A 15,984-nucleotide genomic window follows, 5' to 3' on the forward strand; every position below is an offset into this window, starting at 1 on the left:
GTAAAAATGGTAACTTTTTGTAAGGGTATTGTGAATATAAAAGGGCTTTATAAAAAAAAAAAAACTCTCAAGATAAGACATATGGGGATATGCAATGACTGATAGTATGTTTAGTTTCAAGATGAGGTTACATTTGCATGATTGTATTTTTTATTTTATTTTTTACATATTTAGGTCAACGTGATCCACACAGCCAACCCTATTGATCATGCCAACAATGCTATGGTTCAACCTCAGTTCATCAACCAAATCCAGCATGCTTCAGTGGACCTGTCTGGACACAACCTGGTCAACACACATCAGGCTTCAGGTATCCTTGATTATATATTCTTCCCTTTTGCTCACCTCCTCTGACCCATCTGTTCAGCTTCTTTCGTATGGAGATAAAGACATTTCATTGGCTGCTTCATTCCTCACAGTATCTCTCCTAGATTATTGCTCTAGTCTCTCATTAAAGATAATCCAGACTTTGTAATCAAACAAATAATCTGTTTAATGTCGAGCTCAGAAATGAATTCTGTTTCTTTTCCATGAGTTTTCCCGCAGCTTAAAGTCAATTTTAAAAAAGTGGGGCAGTTATGGAGTGCCGTGTACTTAACCTGTTTTTAATGCCACAGTTTTAGGGATTACGTACTGTCTACGATATCTGGACAGATGGCCAGGGGTACCTCACACAACCTATTTAAAAAATGTTTTACCCTAAATACTAAATGCTAAAGTGTCTGAATGTTATGTCCATCCTCTCTTCAAAGTTGTCCCTAGTGCCGCCACCATCGTTATCATGGTGTGCGTGAGCTTCTTGGTGTTTATGATCATCCTGGGTGTGTTCCGTATCCGTGCTGCTCACCAGAGCACCATGAGGGACCAGGAAAATGGCAAAGAGAATGAGATGGACTGGGATGACTCAGCCCTCACCATCACTGTCAACCCTATGGAGGTGCATTCTTTTTTTTCTGATTAACATTTTTTTTTATTGATTCATATAGTTGACAAAGAAAACAAAACATGTATACATTGAATCAACATTTAACTCCCACTACTACCCCTCCCCAATAACCAACCCTACCCTGACCCCCAACGAACATCCTAGTTGTCACACATAAATACACACACACACACAAAAATAAATAAAACAAAATATATATATAATAATCATACAAATCTAAAACTATGCCTCTCTCTCCACCGCCCCTCCCCGAGAGTCCCCCAAAAATGCCAAATAAATGCCCCATTTCCCATCAAATGAATCCCAGATCCCCAGCCTTCTACATGACACCTCCTTGAAAGCTGCCACCCTCCCCATCTCCGCGCACCACTCCCGAAATGAGGGCGCTCCTGCCAACTTCCATCCTCTTAAAACAATCTGTCTGCCTGTCATAACACTGGTCAGGACCCAATTTTTTATGTGTTTATCCCCTATATTGATGACCGCCCCATCGCCTAAAATACAGAGTCTGGGGCAAAACGAAAACCAAGTGCCCAACACGTCACACACAAAACTCTGAACCTTCAACCAAAAGTTGGCATCGCCAGCAGGTGGGTGTGTCTTTAAGACTAGGCCTATATAATCTAGAGGGGGTCCAATAGAATCTATGTAAAATCTTGAATTGCATAAGGCGCACCCTTGCACCTCTAGATACAGACAGAGTATCTGCTGCTTTAGGAGGGTGTATGCTACTCTCAAAAATAGTACAGAGCAGATGGTGCAGCTGTAAATACCTAAAGAAATGAGATCTGGGAATCCCAAAACGTTGAACCAAATTTTCAAAGGATCTCAACACTCCACTCTCATATAGGTCACCGAGCGTATTAACCTCCCTCACAATCCACTCTGACCAGCAGAAAGGGGACTTATTAATACATCATTTTGGGTTCAGCCATATGCTCAAGGCAGCATTTAAATAAATGTCCGAATTAAATACTCCGGACACTTTTGTCCATTCCGAGTGCAAATGCGAGATAATGGGGTGTAACTTAACTTCTCTGATTAGTTTGATAGAAAGGCTTTGCAATGGCAAAATAGGGGCAAGAACTTCCTATTCAATACAAAACCAGGGAGGAGCTCTCTCAGGTGGAAGCGACCAATGAGCCAAATGTCTGAATGCATAATAATAAAACAAAATCACCTTTGTCAATCGGCCTATGTAACTTATTGAAATGTAATCTGGGATGCTTGCCATTCCAAATGAAGGACTTCGCTATGCTATCAAATTGCTTGAAATAAGAGAGGGGGACATCTATAGGGACAGATTGTAGCAGGTAGTTGAATTTTGGAATACAGTTCATTTTAATAACATTATCCTTCCCAATCATAGATAAATGTAATGAAGCCCACCTGCCCACATCGCTCGAAAGCATTTTTATTAAGGGGTCAAAAATAACTCTAACTAAATCAAACAAATTTGCTGGGAATAAAATGCCCGAATATTTAATGCCCTGTTTGGGCCACTGGAAGACGCCCGGCTGAAAAGCCGTCACTGGGCAGTACGCTGGCAGAGCCAAAGCTTAGGATTTAGACCAAATGACTCTGTATCCTGAGAACTTAGATAAGGAATTAATAATTCTGTGGAGGCAAGGCATAGATCTAGTGGGATCGGAGACGAATAATAAAATATCATCTGCGTAGAGCAAAAGCTTATGTGCCCCACCTCCCGCCACCACTCCTGGAAAATCATCTTTCTTTCTTATCGCGGCTGCTAATAATTCCAGGGCAAGACAGAACAATAATGTGGAAAGAGGGCAACCCTGCCGGGTGCCCCTATCCAGAGTAAAATAATCTGAAATTAATCCATTTGTTTGTACCGCCGCTACCGGGTGTCTATAAAGTAACTTAATCCATCCAATAAAAGTATTCCCAAACGCGTATATTTCCAAAATCTTAAAAAGATAATCCCATTCTACCATATCAAATGCCTTTTCGGCATCAAGTGAGATGGCAGCGACCGGAGTCTGATCATTCGCCACTGACCACATGATATTGATGAAATGCCTAATGTTATCAGAAGAGCTGCAGCCCCGAAAAAACCCCACCTGATCTATATGTATAAGAGATGTCATAAGTTTACTTAATCGGTTAGCCAGAATTTTTGACCATATTTTTACATCTAGCTGGATCAGGGAAATTGGACGGTAACTCTTACACTCGCTTGGATCTTTTTTTTTTTCAATTTGGAATGCCCAATTCCCAATGCGCTCTAAGTTCTTGTGGTGGCATAGTGACTCGCCTCAATCCGGGTGGAGGAGGAAGAATCTCAGTTGCCTCCATGTCTGAGACCGCCAATCCACGCATCTTATCACATGGCTTCTTGAGCACGTTACTGTGGAGACATAGCGTGTGTGGAGGCTTCACGCTATACTCTGCGGCATCCACGCACAACTCACCATGCTCCCCACCGAGAGCGAACCACATTATAGCGACCACGAGGAGGTTACCCCATGTGACTCTACCCTCCCTAACAACCGGGCCAATTTGGTTGCTTAGGAGACAATGCTGGAGGCACTCAGCACATCTGGATTCGAACTCGCGACTCCAGGGGTGGTAGTCAGTGTCTTTACACGCTAAGCTACCCAGGCCCCGGATCTTTGTCCTTTTTAAGAATCAGACTGATCCGGGCTTGTGTCATGGTTGGCGGAAGCTTTCCATTCTTTAGTGATTCCATATAAACTTCGAACAAAAGTGGAGCCAATTCTGTAGCATAAGATCTAAAAAATTCAGCAGCAAAGCTGTCTGGCCCTGGAGCCTTGCCTGTATGCAAGGCCTTAATTACCTCGCCAAGCTCCTCCAAGGTTATCTCAGAATCCAGAAAATTTATTTCGTCAGTTTAGGGAGTTCTAATTGTTCCGCAACGTTTCTAATATCTTCATCAGTAGATGAAGACGTGGAACTATAAAGATCAAGATAGAATTCTTTGAAAGCATTATTAATATCAGTGGCTGAGGTAAATATTTCACCACCAGCAGATTTCACCTAGGGAATGGTAGAAATAGACTCTCTCTGATTTATATATCTAGCCAAAAGCTTCTCTGCTTTGTCCCCCGACTCAAAGTATGACTGTCTTGCCCTGAATAGCCAAAACTTCACCTTCCGCGACAAAATAGCATTATATATGTATTTCAATCGGGTCAATTCACTGAGGCCATCAGATGACATTCGGAACTTCAGCTCTGCCTCGGCACTTTTAATATTCCCTTCCAACTCCACGAGTTCTCGTGCTTTGGATTATTTTGGTGAATGAGGCATACTGTATGATCCGACCCCTAAGAACTGCCTTAAGTGCCTCCAAGCCATGCCCACAGAGGATACTGAGGACCAGTTGGTCTCCATATAAACATTGATTTCAACCTTTAACATTTGTTGGAATTCAGGATTTTGCAAAAGGGATACATTAAGGCACCAACTATATGATTTATTTTTCTCCGTATGTGGCAACATCTCTAAACTCACCAGGGCGTGATCTGAGACTAAGATGTTTCCAATTGAGCAATCAACAACAGATGAAATGAGGGACTTAGATATATATAAAAAAAAAAGAATTCTAGAATAAATCTTATTGACTGATGAAAAAAAAGTATAGTCCCTACCAGATGTGTTCAGAAGTCTCCAAATATCTGTAAGACCAAGACTTTTACACATCCTGTGAAGCGTCAATGTTGCTCTAGGGGCTTACACACTTTTGCTTCACTATGATCAAGGACTGAGTCCATCAAAAGATTAAAGTCTCCGTGGAGGTGCATTCTTAAAACTCACTCAAAGCTCTCAGAACATTAGCTTTCATGCATTTATAGTTAATGAAGGCTAAACCTGCAAATCTAAATCTACCAAACCTTTACCTTCAGACAAACAGTTTGCACCTAAAATGTACAAAGAGTACCTTGCTGTGTACCTTGGGAGCATGGTTCCATGGTGATACTATGTTTTTTGGAAATACCATGGTACTTACCATGTAAATTCCAAGCTACATGAATAATTTAGTACCATGGTGTTATCATTTGACCCCACCACTGTGCCATGTTACTGTCATAGTACTGTTAGAGAGGGGGTTATGGTTGCAAGGGTGGAACAAACATATTATTATCATATTAGCATATTTTCATCTTTATTTGTCTTCTATTAAATACATATTTTTTTGTGGTTATGTGATTTATGGTTTGTTATAATAAGTGTCAGTGTAATCTGATTACAGAGTTATTAGTTATTGTAATCAAATTACTTTTAAAGAAAAAAAAAAGGGTAGTGTAAAACATTACATTTTAAATTAGTGTAATCTGATTAATTGAAAGTTAATGGCTTTCAATTAAGTTAATTACTTTTAATTATTTTAAGTACATCATGTGGGTTACACACATTTCCAAAACAATATTTATGTTGAGTACATTTAAAATATGAATTATCTTATTTTTAAGAAGAGCCACTAATGAGTCATTGTAAGGAAGAAACATGTGCTGCTGAGTATATGACTTGTATGCGACAATGAGCAAGGAAGAAATATAGACATAATTTTATATTCGTTTACCAGAAAAATTATCTTTTTTTGTGAAAAGAGTTTTAAAAAAGTAATCTGGGATGGTACTAAGATGCGATCTTTGGGGGGGGGCATTTTGATTTTTAGGGTGGGCAAATGGTTGTCTCTTCATTGGACCGGGAGGAGGGTGTCAGAAGTTTATGGGGGGCACAAGGAAAATCTAGGCCATGCTTAGCTAAGTAATTAGTAATGTGATTACTTTTCCCATGAAGTAATTAGTTGTGTCATCTAATTACAATTTTAGAGAAGTAATTAGTAATTTTTAGTTGATTACTTTTTTTGAGTAACTTACCCAACGTTGGTTATAATTAGTACTGTCAGTCGATTAACATTTTTAATCGTGATTAATCGCATCATATTTCGTAGTTAATCACAATTAATCGCTGAAATGTGACTCTAAATATACTTCTTTTCCTATCAGAATGCATTTATTTCCTTCTTAGGAAAGAAAACAAAACAATATGTAACAATATAATGCTTTATTAACAATTTCCAAACAAAGCCTTCAACAGTATAAAGATAGAAATGCACTAAAATAGCACCAATTTTAGTAACATTAAACGTTTCCCAAAGTCTAAATGGGAGTTTGATTAATTGAAAACTAGTCCACATAATGGTAACATATTCATTGCAATGGGCATTAAATATCTTAAACTCTCATCCTCTAGAATATGAATCAGCCGGCAGACTTTGGCAATACGCTTTGTTACAGCAATCGTGAAGTAATTAATTCATGATTCGCATCAGAGCAACAGCGTCAAACGGAGCTTTGAACTCCACATGAAAAACGCTTGCAGACAAAAACGTCTCATTCTGCGTTGTGGTGATAGTTAAGACTTGACATGCTTCTGTGATCATTTAAATGCATCAGACTCTGGGCAGACACATCGCAAAGGTTCCGCCCTTCCAACCAGCGTTTATGTGGGTATATGTAGTATTAACGTAAATGCGTTAACTGCGATTAGGAAAAATTAACACGTGAAACTTTTTTAAATTAATTGCATGCGTTAACTCATTCGTATTGACAGCTCTAGTTATAATACATGGAAAACAAAACCGAAAGTGATGACAGCTGCAGGCTAGAAAAAAGCAGTGTGTGAAACTTATGGAGGTGTTTTTTGGCAAATTCTATTGCAGTCTCAACAAATTCTTAAATAAATCCAAAGACCCAAGCATCTTTGTGCATTATGCAGTCTAGAGAATGTATCAGCTCTTTCTCTTCTTATTATATCTTAGACTTATGAAGACCAGCACAGCAGCGAGGAGGATGGAGAAGAGGAAGAGGAGGAGAGCGAGGATGGAGAGGAGGAAGATGACATAACCAGTGTGGAATCAGACAGTAGTGAGGATGAAGGCGGAGAACAGGAGAATCAACAGGGTTCGAGCAGACAGCAGCAGCTGGAGTGGGACGACTCCACCCTAACCTACTGATACACCTGAGCACACAATACAATTTAATAACACACAGATACACACACACAAATCCACCCACACACAGTCACACCCCTCTGCCAATGGGGACGCCCATGTTTCCCTTACAGTCCCTACCTAAGGAGCCATGCGTAAAAACAACGTAAACGCGGAAAACTAAATAATTATACAATGTATGTAAAATATAGATGCGATATATCTGGTGTCTGTCGTGACAGGTGTTGCAGTCAGCTTAATTTCCAGTGGCCGAGGATTCCCTAATGACATCTTATTGTGGTGGTATTCAGTGTAGTATAGTTATCACATGGTGTCTCAATCTAAGTTCCTAATTTATTGAAACTTTTCCTAGGGAATCCAAGGGAAACCTGGCCTATATTTGCATTTCTTTTGAAGCCGTGTAGGGACACATCCCTGCACTTATACTTTTCACATTCAGCTCTATCAAATCGAAAATGATTTAATGTATATTCCTTGCACATGAATTTTAGATTGATTTGCTACAAAGTTTAGAAGACTTTTAAAAGAGATAGTTCACCCAAATATTTAAATTCCGTGATCATTTACTTCCTGTTGTTTCAAACCTGTATGACTTTCTTTCTTCCAAGGAATGTAAGCCACGGTCATCATATGCTTTCATTGCTTTTTTTTTTCCTTCATACAGTGGAAGTTAATGGTAACTGAGACTAACATTACCTGACATCTTCTTTTGTGTTCCATGAAAAAAAAAAAATTCAATATGGGTTTGGAACGATATGAGGGTGAGTAAATGATGACGGGATTTTCATTTTTGAGTGAACTGTCCCTTTAACTCTTTGCTTTTTTGGGTACTGGTGTTGTGCTCCGTAAAGAAGAAAGAGGTGATGCTTTTTGGTCACTTTTTTTCCCTCCTATCTTTATATTGCATGGCAAGATTTGCAATCATGGGTATGAAAGAATACAGTTGCTTTTTGATATTTTGTAAATATGATGAAACCATGTAATTAGTCAATGTGTTAGTGAAAACCTAACCAAACGGTTTCCGGTATCTAAAAAGACACCTGCTGTAGAATATTTATGTCAAGAGATGCTCTTAGCATGTTTCAAAACATTCGGTGAAACTCTTCTGTCATGCTTGTATGGGACATCCGCTTCACAGAAAGAAACCCATGACAGAGGCCGAGGTTTCTGTGGAGGTGGGTGTGCATCTTTGTTGTTTTATTTTTAATTTACTGTAGTAGTGTTGGTGGGCGTGCTTTGGCTATACATATGCTAATTCTGGCTGAGCTTGCAATGGCACAAATGCTACACCAAGGCTTCAATGTATTTAAGTCAGTGAAGGCCCATTGTGGCACAGACGTTTGTTTTGGAGACTAATAATGACATTCAGGTTGTTTTACGCATGGTACTGTATGTTGTACTGTTTGGCACACTGCAGTTATTTAAGCCATTCTTAAGTGATTGTGTGTGTATTTTCTGTTATAAATAGAGACCAATTGGAATCACAATATGCACTCTCATAATCCAGTTTAGTTTAAGGCCAAAGCATACTTGTTTTCCGCGTGCCAGTGTGCGTGACGCATATTTCGCTCCGTTTTTCTAGACACATGGACAGGATGGCAGGGGAAGTGTCATTTTTATTCATGAGGAAAGCCTAACCAATCTGGTAGAGCATTCCTCATAAATAAGAATGAGGCTGCGTCTGCAATGGCATACTACCATACTACTCTTACTAGTTGTGCCATATGGCAGAAGTTGTAAGAGTTGAATTGGTAGCCTGAGTCTGAGCTCAAGATTCAACTGAACTGAATAGAAATTAATGGGGGTTTAATTATTGTATGACAAATTTTGTGAACTTTATAATTCTTTTTTTGTTTTTTGCAAATTCAGGGTTAACCCAATGTCATTCAGTTATTTGGAATGTTTGTCATTTCAAGGCCCCTAAAAATTCTTCGCATTAAAAAGGGATAACCCTTTCCAGAAATTAAGTTCAAGTTACTGGTTGAACAGTACTCTTTAAACAAACAAAATATTTTTGCAGTATGGCCGCTATATTTTATTGTACATGGAACTGTACTGTAGAGTTGTGTAAAGATATTTGTTTACATTTAGTAAACCTTTATTCCTTTTTGGTGATGATATACTCCATATTTGCAGGGCATTTCTCCATGTAGTTGCTCAAAAGCATTTCATTCTCTTACTGTGATTGAACATTTTGGGATACCCCCCGATATAGCCAGTTATTGGGAAAACTCTGAATTCTCAGTTCCCTATTGGCTTGAAAAGAATGCTAATTATTATTAGTAAAGAGTTATAATTGTTTAGTAAAGAGAGACATGAAGCTTTAGGGTACTTCATTCAGAATACCATTTTTTGTTTACATGCATGAAAACTCTCGGTTTAAGGCCTAAACTAAATGGTTTTGTTGTAATTGGTAGTATGAATATAATTTTATGTTTTTCAGAAAAGGCACAATGTGGGATGTTGTCAAGAAGGTTTATTCTCTAATAGAAGGTCTATTTTTGTGACCCATGGAACGGCAATGGGAGATTTTTCAGAAATGTCAGCTATTTCTTTTTATTTTTCTGTACTTATTACTTTTTGTTACACATTTTGTTCAACTGGTCCCCCCTAAAATTAATCAGGCCTTAAACGGATGTCCAAATTTCAGCTTGTGGATTTGGGAGTGCCTTTTGCCTATCACAGCTCATTAACACAACTAACTAAACACTCATCAATGCCATTTTAGTTGTTGCATTTTTCACATTTTATAATTATATAATATTAGATTTCTTACAAGTTTGGGGATGTAATTTTATTTAATTTTATGTTGAAGTAGGGGTCAACAGCTATAATTTTAACAAGAGTGAGCATTTTAAGTGTCCTGCATAGATGTGTTGTGTTCATGTTGTTGTGTAGAAAATATAGGTCCATACTGTATCATCAATGAATATTGTATTAAATCATGTTTGAGGAAATCCACTTCTAAAAAGATGTACATTTATTGAAATTCTTTAGGCAGCATATGTGGGTATGAATTTAACAATTTGTGTAAAAGTGAAAGGTGATGTTGAAGTGTATTTCCTGAAGAAGGTGTTGAGGGCAGCATGAATCCGATACATGATGGGATTTCTGACACAAATTCTCACTTTTCATACTGTATTTTTATTCTCAGCTTACATTCATTTAGTTTATAATCTGTTTGATCGATGCAGACCATTCCATTAGAACACATTTGGTATAATCAATGTTTGTGATGAAAATCGCACAATTGTTTATCTCTTCCACATCCACCCGCCCCCCCCCAACAAATATTAATCTGCAGGTTCTCAGTCTTGTGTAATGTATTTCAAATAATGTGATTTTGTAATCTGATTTGACAATTTTAAGATGCTGACGCAGAAATGTTCCAAAACAAATGTTCTGTGGTTGGTTTGAACAGCAGCAGAAGGTGGATATTTAAAGGGGTATTTTCTTTGCATGTAACAGATATACATATTTCTTGTAAATGACACATGGAACAGTGGGTTTGGAATGTTTCGGATTGGTCGGGAGACTGATTATACTACTGAATCAAAGATTAGCTGTCACAGATTTGCAACGGTCATTGCTCACTTTTTGAATAATTTTTTTTGGTTTTTTTTGTTTTAGAAATGAAAACTGGGGATGTTGTAGAATTTTTGGATGCTGGCCTCAAGCTCATTCACTTTTCTATTATTCAGAGGAAAATTATAGTGAAGTTGATGCTTGCTCATGAATAAAGGATAATGAGATGGAAATAAAATGTTTTTGGAGTGATTCATTTTTTAGTAGTAAATGGGCAGTTGACATGAAATTTTAAGCAGTGAGTGCATCTGACATTAAAACTAAAACACTCCATCTAAATCTATTTTAACCGTTTTTTTCTATTGTTTTGTTGCATTTTTTATGACCTCATTATTTGAGACTACATGGAATATTTGTACTTTTGAAAATGCATTTCTCATATCGACTATTTACGTGAACTGCAAAAACAGCTTAAAGTTGATTTAAAATGGTGAAAACTACAGCATATACATCTTCCCTTATGTGTGTGTGTGTGTGTGTGTATATATATATTTACCTTATAGCACTACATAGTAGTATTCTTACAAAGGGTTCAATTATAAAAAAATTCTGTAAAAAATTAAATAACAAATATGGAGTACACTGAGTAACAATCAGTGACAAAACAAAACATACATTTACTGTTAAATAGCACCATTAAGGGACATATATAATCAATCCTTAACTATTTATTTAAAGGAAAGAAAAATGTTTCCTTTTTCACCAGTAAATGGGTTTTAATCATTCATTCACCTTGATCTTTCCTCAAGCATTAAATTTCATCGTTCATGATGCCTCTTTGATGGATGGTGGATAACAGATCAAAACAAATATTTCTAGAACTAGAGCGCCACCTAGTGCTTAAGAACTAAAAATATTCATATTTGCAATATATCTACACTGAAGCCCAATAACATTTGAAATGCTGCTGAATGGTTTAGACCGAATGTAGAGCCCTAATATATAGCTGTCGTAAAATGGCTAAGTTGACAGCCTACCTGTTTACTTTTGGCACTGTTGTATTTCTTACAATGTTATTTCTATATTTCCTGTTTTCCAAATATCACAGTAGTCTTAAATTGAGTTTGATCACAGAGTTTTGAAGCTGTTTTTTTTAGCCTTTACCGACTGTGAATTGTGAATAAAATAAAAATTTATAAAAAAAAAAAAAGAGTAAACAGACAACTTTTCAGATGCAATCATCTGTATCATCAAATATATTCTAATACAAAATATTTACAAAAGCTCACTGGTTAAAAAAAACAAATCAAAAACAACATTAAAATGCATAGTGATTACAGTCTATTTTTACGATCAAATACTAGTACCAAAAAGTTATTGGCTGCTGACATTTTGATAAGGTTAATATATTACAATACAGCCAGAGGGTTAAAAATTAAAAATAAGAACTAAAATTATAAAACGTTTTGAATTATATATCATGTGTAAATGTTAAAGGAATATTTCAACCAAAAATGCACCACAAATAAAGATTTTTAGAAGAATTTCTCAGCTCTGTACCAAAATTTAGAAGCTCCAAAAAGCACAAAGGCAGTATCAAAGTAATCCATAAGACTCAACTAGTTAAATCCATATCTTCAGAAGCGATATGATAGGTGTGGGTGAGAAACAGATTAATATCAATCTCCACTTTCACCTCACATTCTTCTTCTTTTGTTTTTCGCGATTCGCATTCTTCGTGTATATTGCCACCTACTGGCCAGGAAGGAGAAATCATAGGAAAAAAAGGACATAAATATTGATCTGTTTCTCACCCACACCTATCATATCCATAACCAGTGGAGTCTTATGGATGACTTTTATGCTGCCTTTATGTGCTTTTTGGAGCTTAAAAATCTTGGTACCCATTCACTTGCATTGTATGGACCTACAGAGCTGAAATATTCTTCTAAAAATATTTGTGTTCTGCAGAAGAAAGAAAGTCATACACATCTGGGATGGAATGACGGTGAGTAAATGATGAGAGAATTTTCATATTTGGGTGAACTATCCCTTTAAAGACATTTAACCAAAAATGTATCTAAATCAGAATGTACAATCAAGCATAAAACATGTAAGATACATACAGTACAAATAACTGTATGATTATTCCCAAAGTACATACTTTGGGATGAATGTGTGTGTTTTAAGTTAATTACCAGCTGGATGGATGGCATCTGACAATATGTTTAGAAACGACAACCATTGTTTAAAAAAAAAAGAAAAAAAAAAACACTGTACAACTCACAGACAGCATTTAGGCCACACTCACAACAAATGTTGTGTAAACCTTTATGTCTGGGTCTTCTCAACTCCAGAACTGGCCAGTGCCATTATCTTATCTTCAGATCCTGGTAAGGTTAGATAAATTAGATTATCAAAAAAGAAGTTAATTGCATAATTTATTTAAATGGTAATATCAATTTATAGTAATAGTAGTGATGGTTTATTCTCAGCTTACCCAAACTTGCAGTCACCTTCTCAAACTGGCTAAGAGTTGCACTGGCATTTGTAGCAAAAAATGCTTCGTCCTCTGTTGTAAGCTATTCACAGATAGCAAGTTGTAGATATAAGGAATGGTTTAACAATATATAGATAAACAAAAGTATGCACTGTAACCTAGATCAACATGCAAAGCTGTGGGACAACATCTCAGCGTCAATAATAGCCCTCTCACCTTCTCGCCAAGTTTTCTCAGAGCCGTGAGGATCTCCACTTTCTGCTGAGTGTACACGTCTCGAGGCAGCTTTCCAACCATAACGTCACGGTCCATCTGATGCATTCATTCAGTATGATGTGAGTTTTCAATAATAACACAAATGTTTTTGTTTTTAGCCTATGTAATAATTGTGGACAAAATGTAAAAGGAAATTATTTAGTCACCTCAGCCAGTCTTGTCCGCAGCTGCCCTGGCTGCTTCTTGGCAAACAGACGAATAACTTCAGGTGTCTTAAAGGCTTGACTGATGGCAGCTTGTATTGCCTGATGAAGAAATGTTTGCACAGCATATTAAATCAGCGTATGGCAGTCTAGTTCTTCTAATAGGCACCAGTTTAGAGCTCTTTACAGCGCTAAAATGTACTGCAACAAAACTTCGGCTCACATTATTGGAATACGTTAACAGAATAAAATCTAATTTCCTACCAGCTGCATTCCTCCAAGTTCATCAACTAGTGTCATGTTACCAGACATCAACTTCTTCAGTGACTCATTGAACTCGCTCAACTGTTCTAAAGTCTCTTTTTTAGTTTCTTCATATTCCTCCTCTTCAAGCTCTTCTCTGAAATGGAAAAATCAATTTAAGGGACAGATTAAGGGATCGTTCACATAAAAATGAAATTTTGTCATCATTTACTCACCCACATGTCATTTGTTCTTCTCTGGAACACAAAAGCAAATGTTTAGCAGAATGTCCAAGCTGCTATTTTCCATACAGTGGCTGTCCATGGTGCCCGTCCACTTTTATTTCATGGAAAAGAGCAGCTTAGACTACGCTAAACTTCTCCTTCAGTGTTCAAATCAAAATCAATGATCAAAATCCACGGAAGGAATAAAGTCATTTGGGTTTGCGTTGTGAGTAAATCAGAATCAGCTTTATTGCCAAGTATGCTTACACATACAAGGAATTTGTCTTGGTGACAGAAGCGTCCAGTACACAACAATACAAAAACAGCACCAAGACTTTAAAAAAATAATTAAACGAATAAAAATAAATAAATATTGAAAAGAAAAAAGTATATATAGAATACACAATAGACAATCTATATATATAAATATATATATATATATATATATATATATATATATATATATATATATATATATATATATATATATACACACACACACACACACACATATATATACACTTACACACATACATACACACACACACATATATATATACACATACATACATATATATACACACATACATACATACACAGACAGACAAACACATACATACATACACACACACATACGTAGTGCAAATCTAAATACAAATCGGTTATGTACAGTGCAAGGGAATGTAATGGCAGAAGAGGTAGGATGTGTTGGATAATATAAAAAGACTAAGCTGTGTATTGCACATGAATTATTGTTCAAAGGGGCAGTTTTAACTGTTCATGAGATGGATAGCCTGAGGGAAAAACTGTTCCTGTGCCTGACGGTTCTGGTGCTCAGAGCTTTGAAGCAACGGCCAGAAGGCAACAGTTCAAAAAGGTAGTGAGCTGCGTGAGTGGAGTCCAGAGTGATTTTTCCAGCCCTTTTCCTCACTCTGGAAGTGTATAGTTCTTGAAGGGGGGGCAGGGGGGCAACCAATAATCCTCTCAGCAGTCCGAACTGTCCTTTGTAGTCTTCTGATGTCTGATTTCGTAGCTGCACCAAACCAGACAGTTATTGAAGTGCAGAGGACAGAATCAATGACTGCTGAGTAGAACTGTATCAGCAGCGCCTGTGGCAGGTTGAACTTCCTCAGCTGGCGAAGGAAGTACAACCTCTGCTGGGTCTTTTTCACAGTGGGGTCAGTGTGGATCTCCCACTTCAGGTCCTGTGAGATGGTAGTGCCCAGGAACCTGAATGACTCCACTGCTGCCACAGTGCTGTTTAGAATGGTGAGGGGGGGTCATTGATGGGGTGTACCTCCTAAAGTTCACAATCACCTCCACCGTTTTGAGCGTGTTCAGCTCAAGGTTGTTTTGACTGCACCAGACAGCTGTTCGACCTCCCTTCTGTATGCAGACTCATCATCATCTCGGATAAGGCCGATGACAGTGGTGACAGAATTATAATTTTTGGATAAACTATCCCTTTAAATTATTGAATTATTCTATCCATGTTAAGGATGTCATTACCTGCACTCTTCTAAATCCTGGAGTTGTTGCATTAACCGGTCCAACTGTTCTTCCATGTTTTGTCTCAGTTTACTTGTTTCTGATTTACCCCGAGAAGCCATTCTTTATCTCTTTAAACGAACAGGCAGAAATCACATTTTCAGCACAATGTCTCCATACAGAACATGACATTTCTTACTGTTCCTACATGTGGATGTCACATCTGTTTTGCTCAGACATTCACTAAGTTATTTCTGATCATAATGAGTACGCAGTGTTTGGCAGATTCAAGATAATTGTTGTTATATAGGCTTGGTTTACCATCCTTAACAGGTATCTATGAAATATAATCACATCTATTAAATATATCACACTCCTTTGTTAATATGCGCAGTTAGCTTAGCAGCACTTAACCAGCAAACAAACATACAAACTGCAGACTGCAAGAATGCGTGGTTTTACAGCAGTAAATATGTAATTCTCACCCGTGCTTTTTTTATCCAATAAAAGTTTCCTTGCGAACACAAAAGTATAATACGAGATAAGTTTGTTTATGTCCAGTTGCTAAGGTGTGGTTTGCTAGCACTAGTTGTCTAGCCTATTTTTCTGCGTAAATGTTACGCATAGTTAACGCT

At 37.3% G+C, this 15,984-nt stretch overlaps 2 protein-coding genes across 5 annotated transcripts in view; one reads left to right on the forward strand and one right to left on the reverse strand.

The window, feature by feature from the left end:
- clstn1 (calsyntenin 1) overlaps window positions 1–10,713 on the forward strand; it is a 69,152-nt gene extending 58,439 nt beyond the window's left edge. For all 4 annotated transcript variants that reach the window (XM_051662165.1, XM_051662168.1, XM_051662169.1 and 1 more), the window contains 3 exons: window positions 175–310; window positions 753–937; window positions 6,759–10,713. In XM_051662165.1, coding sequence (XP_051518125.1) covers window positions 175–310; window positions 753–937; window positions 6,759–6,953 — 516 coding nt within the window. In that variant the 3' untranslated portion in view covers window positions 6,954–10,713. The remainder of the gene's footprint in view (window positions 1–174; window positions 311–752; window positions 938–6,758) is intronic.
- Window positions 10,714–10,849: 136 nt separating this feature from the next.
- lzic (leucine zipper and CTNNBIP1 domain containing) lies at window positions 10,850–15,973 on the reverse strand. The gene is made up of 7 exons (XM_051662191.1): window positions 15,835–15,973; window positions 15,371–15,480; window positions 13,659–13,794; window positions 13,398–13,496; window positions 13,192–13,287; window positions 12,976–13,057; window positions 10,850–12,865 (listed from the first exon to the last, which is right to left on the reverse strand). Exons 2-7 carry the CDS (start codon window positions 15,469–15,471, stop codon window positions 12,807–12,809), a joined length of 573 nt encoding a protein of 190 aa, XP_051518151.1. The 5' UTR covers window positions 15,472–15,480; window positions 15,835–15,973; the 3' UTR covers window positions 10,850–12,806.
- Between the last annotated feature and the right edge of the window lie 11 nt (window positions 15,974–15,984).

This window comes from Myxocyprinus asiaticus, chromosome 29 (genome assembly GCF_019703515.2).
Source record: "Myxocyprinus asiaticus isolate MX2 ecotype Aquarium Trade chromosome 29, UBuf_Myxa_2, whole genome shotgun sequence".
Classification (NCBI taxonomy): Eukaryota; Metazoa; Chordata; class Actinopteri; order Cypriniformes; family Catostomidae; genus Myxocyprinus; species Myxocyprinus asiaticus.